This window comes from Haliotis rubra, unplaced genomic scaffold, assembly GCF_003918875.1.
Source record: "Haliotis rubra isolate DU_JTF1 unplaced genomic scaffold, ASM391887v1 Scf877, whole genome shotgun sequence".
In the NCBI taxonomy this organism is placed as follows: domain Eukaryota; kingdom Metazoa; phylum Mollusca; class Gastropoda; order Lepetellida; family Haliotidae; genus Haliotis; species Haliotis rubra.
In genome coordinates this window covers 225,726-238,150 of record NW_025767609.1, presented here as the reverse complement: position 1 = coordinate 238,150, position 12,425 = coordinate 225,726, and the positions used below count along the sequence as shown (strand labels likewise).

Below are 12,425 nucleotides of genomic sequence, written 5' to 3'. Positions count from 1 at the left end.
GCAAAGTTCTTTTATCAGTTTACTTTCAAAGTTTGCACCCTGGTCAGAATGAATTCTGGTAGGTATTCCACAATGTAAGATGGTTCCAAGATCAAAAAGACCATAGAGACAAGTTCCAGCGGATATGTTGTAGTGACATTTACAAGTGGCACTCTGGTATTAGTCTTCGTCTTGCGCCGAAATACATCATATGCTGAGAGGGCGTGCCTGTGCATCATCGTACTGAGAGGGCGTGGCTGTGTGTGCATCATCATACTGAGAGGGCGTGGCCGTCTTTGCATCATCGTACTGAGAGGGTGTGGCTGTGTGTGCAGCATCATACTGAGAGGGCGTGGCTGTCTGTGCATCATCATACTGAGAGGGCATGGATGTCTCTGCATCATCGTACTGAGAGGGCGTTGCTGTCTCTGCATCGTCGTACTGAGAGGGCATGGATGTCTCTGCATCATCGTACTGAGAGGGCGTTGCTGTCTGTGCATCATCATACTGAGAGGGCGTGGCTGTCTCTGCATCGTCGTACTGAGAGGGCATGGCTGTCTATGGAACATCGTACTGACAGGGCATGGCTGTGTGTGCATCGTATACTGAGAGGGCGTGGCTGTCTTGCCCTCGTATACTGAGAGGGCGTGGCTATCTGTGCATCACCATACTGAGAGGGCGTGGCTATCTGTGCATCATCGTACTGAGAGGGCGTGGCTGTCTGTGCATCATCATACTGAGAGGGCGTGGCTGTCCGTACATGATCCTACTGAGAGGGCGTGGCTGTCTGTGCATCATCATACTGAGAGGGTGTGGTTCTCTGTGCATCATCATACTGAGAGGGCGTGGCTGTCTGTGCATCATCATACTGAGAGGGCGTGGCTGTCTTAGCAGCATCATACTGAGAGGGCGTGGCTATCTGTGCATCATCGTACTGAGAGGGAGTGGCTGTCTGTGCATCATTATACTGAGAGGGCGTGGCTGTCCGTACATCATCCTACTGAGAGGGCGTGGCTGTCTGTGCATCATCATACTGAGAGGGTGTGGTTCTCTGTGCATCATCATACTGAGAGGGCGTGGCTGTCTGTGCATCATCATACTGAGAGGGCGTGGCTGTCTGTGCATCATATTCTGAGAGGGCGTGGCTATCTGTGCATCATATACTGAGAGGGCGTGGCTGTCTGTGCATCATAAACTGAAAGGGCGTGGCTGTCTGTGCATCATCATACTGAGGGGGCCTGGCTGTGTGTGCATCATCGTACTGAGAGAGCTTGGCTGTCTGTGCATCATAAACTGAAAGGGCGTGGCTGTCTGTGCATCATCATACTGAGGGGGCCTGGCTGTCTGTGCATCTTCGTACTGAGAGGGCATGGCTGTCTGTGCATCATCGTACTGAGAGGGCATGGCTGTGTGTGCATCGTATACTGAGAGGGCGTGGCTGTGTGTGCCTCGTATACTGAGAGGGCGTGGCTGTCTGTGCATCATCGTACTGAAAGGGCATGGCTGTCTGTTCATCATCTTACTGAGAGATGCTTGTGCATCATCGTACTGAAAGGGTATGGCTGTGTCTGCATTATCATACTGAGAGGGGGTGGCTGTGTGTGCATCGTATACTGAGAGGGCGTGTCTGTCTGTGCATCATCGTACTGAAAGGGCGTGGCTGTCTGTGCATCATATACTGTCAGGGCGTAGCTGTACATCAATGTACTGAGAGGGTGTGGCTGCCTGTGCATCTACTGTCAGGGCATGGGTGTCTGTACATCATATGCTGAGAGGGCATGTCTGTGAATCGGCATACTGAGAGGGTGTGGCTGTCTGTGCATCATATACTGTCAGGGCGTGGCTGTCTGTGCATCATGTACTGAGAGGACGTGGCTGTCTGTGCATCATCGTACTGAGAAGGCGTGGCTGTCTGCACATCATCATACTGAGAGGGCGTTGCTATCTGTGCATCATATACTGAGAGGGTGTGTCTGTCTCATCGTACTGACAGGAATATTATCACAGAAAATTTGGAAGTATATTCGGATGTATGTAAGCACGATAAATATTTGGGTGTCTATTTCAGTAACAAATTTAGTAGGTCTACATATGTAAAAAAACGTCAGCCCAAGAAAGACTGGATATGCAACCACCCAGGCTGCTATTGTCATCTGCAGACCACGTTGCAGGCTGTGATCGATTAGCATGCTTAAATCAGAGTTATGTTTCGCACAACGAATTAATAAATAATATATTTCTGGCGTCAAAAGCTTGATTTATTAATTCGTACGACAGGCAGCTAATCGGCTATGTCAGCACTCACCAGACTTATTTCCTTTTGTTTTTGAGGTTTTTGTGGTTGTTATTTGTGTTTTGTTTTTTGTTGTTTTCGTTTTGTTTTGTTTTGTTTTTTTGTTTTTTTGTTGGTTGTTCTTGTTTGTTTGGGTTTTTGTTGTTTTTTGTTGGTTTTTTGTTTTGCCCCTCGTTACCGTTATTTATCGACAATCGATATTTAATTAACGATTACGCCATATAGCTGGAATATTGCTGAGTGTGGCGTAAAACTAAACTCACTCACACTGACTAATCAACGATTATCGATCTCTATGATCTATATCGATGGCCAGCCCGAACAGTTGTCTCCCCTTTCATTACATGTTCTGTGTATACTATTGAGTGGAGGGGCGATGAGGTAGCCTAGTGGTCTGGGTTCGATTCCCCACATGTGTACAATGTGTGAAGCCATGCAAAGAATCTGGAAAATGTGCAAATGTTGAATCCAAGTTTCGAATATTCAGTGTATTACCTTGACTTTCAGAACTAGGAGTCCAGGAGACTCCACAAATACACTCCCGGGCCATTGCATCCTTTAGAGTAATGAGGGCAGTGGGGTAGCCTAGTGGTTAAAGCATTCGCTCGTCTCGCCGAAGGCCCTGGTTTCGATTCCCCTCATGGGCAGAATGTGTGAAGCCTATGTCTTGTGTCCCCCGTCCGGATATTGCTGGAATATTGCTAAAAGCGGGGAGTAAAACCACACTCCCTCACTCCCTCCCTCTCTCACTCACTCGGTGGTATATTTTAGCCATATGAAAATGTGAGACAGACGTTTATGTTTTCAAAATTTACGATCAAGTTACGACCGTCACAGCGCAACACGGCTTCGTGCAAAAAAGGCCTGCGTAGTATTGTGTTTGTTTGTTGTTTAACGCCGCACTCAGCAATATTCCAGCTATACTAAGCAGCAAAAGAAACGTCAGTTTGGAATTTTCCTTCGCAGAAACGGATAACTGTAAACTCATTTAATATTTTGATTGTATATTTTAGACAACATCTCTAATTTTACCTGAGCAAAGACATTCCTTCCCAAACTCAGAATGGAACCCAGGAAATGGTCTCTCGGAGATGGTACGGTGTTCTCCATGTTTTTCATGCAACTCATGCTGCACGTGCTGTTCACAAGGACCAGTCCTATAAAATGCACCCCCAAACCTTGTGGAAACATTCACATTATAACGTCAGAAGGATGCCGCGACTCACGACAGCTCAGAGGAACCAGGCGCTAGGAAAACTTGATGCTGGCCACACTGCACAAGCCGTTGCCAATCACTTCCAGGTCAACGTTCGGACCATATCCAGGCTGCAGCAACGTTTCCGGGCAACCAACACCACAAATGATCGCCCCCGTACTGGCACACCAAGGGTGACCACAAGACGACAAGACCGCCATGTTGTGCGACAGCATGTACAGAATCCCTTCATGCAGGCATCCGAAACAGCACGCCAGACAGTGGGAACACACGGAAGACCAATCAGTACTGATACAGTACGCCAACGTCTTAACAACGGGAACCTCCATTGCCGTAGATATTACCGTGGACCTATCCTCACCCCTCGTCATCGGCGTGAACGTCTACAGTTTGCCCTACAACACCAAAACTGGCGCCCTGGACAACACCAATGGCAGAACAAGAATATGGCGACGACGTGGCCACTGGGTTACCGTAGACCAATGTGTTATGGAAAGAGACTCATGGGGAGGTGCAAGCATCATGGTATGGTGGAAATAGGCCTGAACCAGAGAGAGTGGGTCCTGTGGTGTTCCAGAACCTTGGTCCAGGAGAGGAGGCGGTATCACTACAGTGCGCTACGACAAAGCTGTCGTCATCCCTCATTTGCACGTCACCGGAACAACATTTTCAAGCATGATAACGCCCCGGCCGAGGACTTCCTACAGCAGAACGGTGTCAAGAAGCCCTGAGTCCTGATTTAAAACCCAATTGAACATCTTTGGGATGAAATTCAGAGGAGACTGAATAATGTCATACCAAGGCCGAACACGGCCGATTTATTGCGCCAGGCCTTCTCAGAGTGGGTTCCAGGTGCCAATGGCCTTCATCAATCGATTGGTGCACTCCATGCATAGACGCTGTGCTGCAGTTATTGCCGCTCATGGTGGTCAAACTAGATACTGTCAAGAGTCTGAATGGACTGCAAACGTTCACGTAATGTCTTGAAATTGTACTGAGATATTTATTGATGTGTCAGAATATTGTACACAAAAAGTGTTTTTGATCCGCTTATTGTGTCCATTTCTGTAATGATTTGATTACAGTGCCTATCTAATTTTGAATTCGTACTGACGGGGTTTTTTTTGCTGCTGAGTATATATGACAGCAGTCTGTAAATAATCCATTCCGGATCAGACAACTCAAAATTGACATCATGATCATCGATCTACGAACCTGGGGTACGATACCATATATATCAACCAAGCCAGTCTGATCACCTGATCCCGTAGCCGCTTCTGGCGACAAGCTTTTAAGCATGGGGTTCTAAACGTGTTTTCACGTCTCCCGTATAAATAGAGATATTAAGGGATTGTGTACACACACGCGTTCCGTTAATGGGAACGCACTCTGTAGATGCACGGCTTCAAGTATTTACAAGTGAAAGGATATCGCGATTATTTGAAATGTCCATGGCGTATATCCACAAGTCAGTCTCAGTCCATTGATTTCCCTGCTGTATTATACATGTCATGAAACAAGCCATGCCGGGGTTTTCTCAGTTCACACTATTCGTCTTATTGTCTCTGTTTGTCAGCACTCTACCCCCGTGCTTATAGGTTTCACCGAAATGGTAAATGACTGGGTGTTTGTTTTGTTATTATTGTTTATGTTTTTTGGGGTGGGCTTTTGGGGTTGTTTTGTTTTGGAGGGGGGAGGGTTGTTTTTGCTTAGTTTTGTTTTTGTTTGATTTTTTCTATGTTGTTGTTTGTTTGTTTGTTTTTTTGGGGGCTTGGTTGTTTCTGTGTGTGTTTTTTGTGTGTTTATTTTATTTTTTCATTTTTTTTTGGGGCATATTTGTGGGTTTTTTTTGTTGTTACATAACGCCGCACCCAGCAATATTCCAGCTATATGGCGGCGGGCTGTAACCCAGATAGCACGACGTCATCGGTCCGTCGGTGGCTACAGTCGGCAAGCCGACAGCGGCTAATAGCTGGCGGCCCGCCTGCGGTGCGCCGGATCTCGACGGGTCCGTAAACGTGCGAGACCTGCATAATGGATCAATTATAAATTGTGACTTTCCTTCCACGATATATGTGAGTGAGCTTAGTGAGCTAGTGAGTGACTTTGATGTTACGCCGCTTTAAGCAATATTCCAGCAATATCACGGCAGGGGCCGGGGCACCAGAAATGGGCTTCACATATTGTAGCCATGTGGGGAATCGAACCCGAGTCTTTGGCTTGACGAGCGAGCGCTTTAACCACTAGGCTAACACCACCACCACACCAACACACACACCCCACCCCACCCCACACCCCTCCCCCCCGGCCCTCCACGATTTGAAGCTGACATGTCGTTGATATAGCTGGAATAGTGTTAAAATCAGCGTTTGAACCAAACGCACTCACTCGCTCAAATTAATTAAGATAGCATCTGTTGTACGAGACGGGCAATTACTGTTAATTAATTTCCATCAATCATTAAAACACGTTTAAATGTTTGCTAAAAATATTTTGAAATGGATCTGGTTCATTTTCGTCTATTATTTATTTGTCCCTGGTATAATTGACAATCATCACTTATAGTAAGTTACTTCTAGGCTAGACATACCGTGATTACGGAATCACAGTAGCTCTCTCACTTAAGATTCTTCGACGAAGAACATGTGTCACCTGTTGGGGGTGTGTATCTTCTGACAGAGTATTAGCCAATCAGAGCTCTCTTTCTTATTTACTATATATTCATACGCCAAGGTCCGACTTACATATAGTGCCTAGTTTATAGTAAATTCACTATCATTAACTATATTTAAACGGATCGATAAAGAAATAAGTGACAACAAAGAACTTGAATTGAACACAAATAGAACAGAATTTAGTTTAATGATGTACATAGCTCAAGCGGAAATACTTCCGCCACCGGGATATTGGACATTTTACACCACTTGACAAGTCCACGCTGCAAGCTGTGGTCGTGTGTTGAGCAGACGAAGTTGTTTCGAAGCTGTTAGCAATGGATGTGGCCGGTGACAACACCCCTAGGGTCATGTGGAAGCCTGATAGAAGCAAACCAACCAAAATGGATAGACTCAGGACATCCATCAATGAGAAATACGGAGTTAAATTGGGTGTGTAGCGAAGCGTCTACTCAGTATAGACTACTGTTTGAGAATGAGTTTTGATTGGGCATGTTTACAGCAGTCATGTCATGCCGATAGTCTATGATTTACTGCTTTGTTTTTATGTAACCAGAGTTAGCTCTGTTTGCGTGCGTGTAAATAAGACGAGACAGAGACAGTCGCGAGACTCAAGTAAACTAGCCATTGATATGTCTTAAAATAAGTAGTTGTTCCATGTAAGTTAGGTACGTATAGTTTGTTGACACTATTTTGGTGACTAAAAATTGGTGTTTTGTAAAACAAAATTCAACAAATTCTCATTGACGGTCAGTTTGTTTCGTTATGAAAAGAGACTGCTGTCCAGCCTTGCGTGTCTTTGCTTGACTGACCACTAAGATTCAGATGGAATATAGATGAGATTACTAAGTGCCTGAGAAAATATACATGACCATAACAAGAATGTCCCCGTCAATGACAGAAGACTATAGGCCATCAGTCTTCCATGCGTATCTTCAGGTTTGTTTTCTTTGTTGTTTAATGCTGCACTCAGCAATATATATGGCGGTGGTCTGTAAATAATTCAGTCTGGACCAGACAATCCAGTGATCAACAGCATGAGCATCGATCTACGCAATTGGGATTACATGACATGCATCAACAAAGTCAGCGAGCCTGACCACCTGATCACATTAGTCACCATATAGCTGGAATATTACGGCTTTAAACAACAAACAGACAAACATAGAGCTGACACGCCATTATGTACGTAACTTGAAAACTTTTCAAATCAGCTTAGGGCAGCATTTTGTTTTATGTGTTTCACTTAGCCACGAAATTCTGAACATGGGTCGGTCAGGAATGAAAATAAAAAAAAAACTTGATAAAGACAAAATTATCCAAATTATGTTGTTGATTCTCATTTATTTTGTAATTCTTATTAGAATTTCTTTTTGGACTTGTGGCAGCGAATGATTAAAACATTTTAGATAGATAGATAAACATTTTATATGACGAGGCGGTACATTCAAGGTTCAAGTCGGCGGTGTTGGAATGAAAACAAAGTATTTGGGGTGGGTAGATAGTAAAATTAGAAGGGTCGGTCGGACGATGAGAAACACGAAAAATAAAAATGCTGCCTTGATACCCAACCCAGTAATGTCAGGGTTTGACAAGGTTTTATTTTCAAGGTGTTTATCTATATTGACAATGCAAGAGAAATGGTACGACAGTGTCATCTGTTATTTTACACCACTATGTCCCGCCAGTTCTTGACAGTGGAAGGTTACAAGACTGACATCTTGTATTTTTGTTATTAACCAAGAGACATCCTTGTTTTGTGGTTTTCATTTTGTGTGCCAGTGTCTCTGAGTCATGTACTTGCCATCTATTTTTGTTATATTCTAATATCCTGAAAACTAATTATGAAATGTTTTTGCTTCAGAAACATACCAACAATTCCATCGATGGTCATGTGATCATTATGCTGCATTTTGGGAGGAAGTATGGAAATTTACAGGCGTGATTTCCTCTGCTCCATACAAACAGGTCAGATAACAAACTAAGAGTATTATGCTTAGTCTTGTACAGAACCTGAAGCAAAGATATTTGAAAAGTGGAGTCTATAAGTTTTGACAAGTTGGATTTAAAAAGGTCAAGGAATATTATTATGGATAACTGTGTCTATCTCCTGCATACATGAGTTTGGGCAAGACAGTCCAGATTTCCAATAGTGTAGATTAGGTAAATGAAAGCCTGAAGCAGGTCTACTGTACTTTGTAAAGGCAATATTTCCCTTTTATTGAAGAGATTATCTTTGTGAAGAAATCTCAGAATACTGTCATGAGATTAAATTTACTGATGGTACATATAGTACACCCCACTCACTCTTCAACCAGGGAAAGGACAGATGCCTAAGCAACTTGGGTAGTTGAACTGTCCTGCAGAAAATATCAATTAGAGTTGGAATGGATTGAATATATCATGACAGCCAGTTGGGAACTTCAATCAATAATTCTTAATATCAAGCTCAACACTACAACAATTCATTCCTTTTTTGTAGTAATAAATGTGTCGTTGTGATGTAGTACACTCACAGCTCACCAGCATATAAACATGCTATTTGATACCAACATACAATATGTAAACATACAGGCTGTTGACAAATGTGTACAATATTGGATTTCATTTGTATTGAAAGGCGAACACCCAACTGTGACATGTGCTTGACATGGGTAGGGATTACCGAGTCTCTTCATGTATATTTGTTCCAAAGAGCTCTTGATAATCCATATTGGGTGTCCTGGGGCCAACTGTTCCTACTGGACTAAAACACACAAATCTGATATTTCCCTCTTGGCTATTATTATCTCTTGCAGTGCGTTTTGCAAGGGTATTAAATTGTATGCCTTCCGTCCGTGTGTCTGTCCGTACAAATTCGTCTTTTCCGGACTAGAATATACAAACCATTCAATATTTCTTCACCAGTCTTGGCACATAGATAGGTCTGATGGTGAACTTTTGCCTTTTGGTAGTTTTGGATATCTGAATGAAATAATTTTTGCATTTCCATGGCAACAAGTTTGACTTGAAATTTCTTCTTTTTTTTTCTTTCTTTTTTTTTATTCATTCAAAATCAGTAGATACATGTATACAAAGTACATGATGCAACACCACTTGTACACGGTAGAACAGAAATTCATATGGGTTGGGATTACACATATTTGGATCTTCATTAGGCTTGAAATTGGTGGTAGTGCTCCTTTCCAGAGCAGAACTTTAAAAGCTTTCTGTACTTTCTTTCCACCCTGTGGGTCTCCAAGAACATAATGACATATATCAACAGTACCACTCTATTTAATAATGATATAATTATGGCCATTTATAATACCACGCCTTTTCCACACATTCGTGGGTCTCCAAACATGCTCAAAGCACTAACACATTATTACCCCGGATAACCCAAGCAGCCTTTGAAGCACTAGAAGGTTATTAGTTACATAACCTGTCCCACCGGGTACCCACTTTCTGCTGGGTGAACAGAGGCAATTTTGAACAAGCTCACTTGCCTAAGATGAGACCACATGTGTAACAACGCTTTGTTGTGGGGCAGGACCGAAGTCACAGAAACTCTCAGGAGTCAAGCTGCCACGGGCACCCATCCAGTGACTGTCCACACTCAGCGTTGCTTAACTTGTGACCTGAGCTCTATGCATAGGACCACACGCCACCTCTCCACGCCATTTCCAGTATTAACATTACTGATATACAGTGAAGCCCTGTTAGTCCGGACCCCGATAATCCGGATGTCTCACCTCCCGGACGATTTCAGCTTGTTACCAATCTATGCCTATTTAATTTGCCTTGATAATCCGGAAATTCGGTTTCCGGAACCGGATGGTAAGTAGCTGTAACCAATCAGTAAAATAAACAGTAAATTGCTTCACAGTCCAGACGCTGTAAGTCATGTTCACGAACGTAACAACACCTCCCAGCGATGTTAACTTAACTGGCCTCGAACAATAAACACTCGGTGTCATGGAGTTGACAAGATGAACTCTTGTTAACTTTTGAGAAATGTCAATTAAGGGTTGTTGTTTTAATTAAGAAGACCGAGGTGTTTACAAAGGCGTGGATGACAAGTGAGCTGTTTTGTGATTGGTTAATGTACTTTGACAGACAGATGCAGTCACGTGGACTTAAAGTGATTTTGCTTCTGACAACGCTGCAACGCGCAAACAATTAGCAGCTGTTACAGACATGTGGATATTATTTCTCATGAAGATGATGATTGTCAAGAAGAAGAGGAGGAGTCGTGTCGTTTTTGTAATAGTAAGGGATAGGGCTGCAAACGAATACACTATGTGGCGAATATGATACGTATCATGAATATTGGGTAACGAATACGAATAATTATTCACGAATACAATATTGTAGTTAAGTGATTGATGTACAATATGGAATGCCCATGTTGACAGTTTTGATTTGTCACAGCAATAACCAGTGATCTCATGACACTCAGATTTGGTATGTAATCTTGGTAATAGTTATAATCAACAGTATCATGTGCAGTCTTGGCAAACTAACATGACTTGCGCTACTGCAATGCTAGTACATGTTCCATTCTTGCATATCTCACTTTGAAAAGGACATAAGGGTTCAAGTAAAACATGCTCCCTTAAAAAAATCATTAATATTCGGTTCTGGTGACCACGAATAACGAATTGAATTCATGAAGGGCTACGGTTCGATTCACCGAATATGCGAGTGAATCGTTACAGCCTTAGTAAGGGAAGCAACTCTTGCTTGAACTTGGGTCTTGATTCAGTAGTCCAGACGATTCGCAATCGAGACGAATTTGCTTAGAAACGCAACCGTCCGGATTAACGAGGCTTCACTGTACATCAAATGGTAGATTTGACATAGTCATGACTAGTTGACATATTCATGAAGAGTATTTTACCATTGCGGGAGATATTTATGACTTTTTTTCTTGTTGAAGTGGATCTACTATCAGAATTTACTATCGAATCAAACCATTGCGATTGTGTAAATTAAATCTGACATGGCCTTTTCAAAATTCTGCTTTCAGTTATAGGTATTTAAAGATAATTACTGGTGTATTTAGGTTAATGCTATTGACATAAATACTGACATTACCATGATATAGGTAATAAATATTATGTGTAATGTCGTATTGTAGAAATCATACATTTTGAAAAGAAAAAATATTAATTGTATACACATTATTTGTTCCCATTGTTTACGATAAGTAAACACAAATGTCAATTTCTTCCTTATGTAGTGTCATACTTACAGTGATCTGTATTTCAGATGTTATTGAACTCAATGAACTGACACATTGCAAAACCCTGACATAAGCCTTTGAAAAACATTTTCCTGATAAAGGAAGCATTGCTGCAAAGCATATATCTTGCAAGTAGGGCCTAGGTGAGCAAGCTGTCGAAGGCACCGTGCTAGTAAGTGAAAGGTGCCTCGATCGATCCCAACTTGTGACTGGGTGTAAACAGCCTTGGAGCTAACATTCTTCAGGCTCTTGCAGTGTTGTTACAACCCCTAGTGTGCAGTACACAAGGTTGGATATCTCCGTGGGTCATTTCTAAAACGGCAAACACACCCAGAGTTTCAAGGAACATTAAGATGGGTATCAGTGTGTTTGAATGTGTTTGCAGGTGGTAGATACCTCCAAGAACATAGCAGAGGTGCCGGAATGGTTTCACGGAGCCAGACTGAACTATGCAGAGAATCTACTGCAGTACAATGATGACAGAGTGGCTATCTATGCTGCAGGTTTGGCTTGAGTTATATTCTGTGTTTAACGTAATGTGCCAGGCAACAGAGAATTAGGTTGACATGCAGGTGTATGTGTTGTGATGTGAACTTGAAATAATCTTCCTTAATACCAGAACATGGCATGCAGCAAAATATGCCAAAAATTTGGAAAATATAGAAAGTTCATTCAAAGTCCAGGAGACTCCACAAATACATTCCAGGGCCATTGGATCCTCTAAAATAATATTGGGCGGTGGGGTAGCCTAGTGGTTCAAGCGTTTGCTTGTCTCGCCAAGGCCCCAGTTTTGATTCCCTTCATTGGCACAATATGTGAAGTTTATTTGTGGTGTTCCCCACCATGATATTGCTGGAATATTGCTAAAAGCGGTGTAAAACCCAACTCACTCACTCAAGTAATAAAACGGTATAGTGTAGATATGTCTAAGATTAGATAATTACTATCAGGGGTTGAAAGTTTTTCAAAACTAAACTTTGAACTTTCAAAATCTGCTTGACCAAATATTAATTTCACTTGACTACAATTAACAAT

At 42.5% G+C, this 12,425-nt stretch overlaps 1 protein-coding gene across 1 annotated transcript in view; it reads left to right on the top strand.

Moving 5' to 3' along the window:
• The first annotated feature begins 6,422 nt into the window (after positions 1–6,422).
• Positions 6,423–12,425, top strand: part of LOC124263282 (acetoacetyl-CoA synthetase-like) — a 36,580-nt gene continuing 30,577 nt past the window's right edge. Inside the window, 3 exon segments of the mRNA XM_046697871.1 lie at positions 6,423–6,595; positions 8,028–8,131; positions 11,776–11,893. Coding sequence (XP_046553827.1) covers positions 6,481–6,595; positions 8,028–8,131; positions 11,776–11,893 — 337 coding nt within the window. The 5' untranslated portion in view covers positions 6,423–6,480.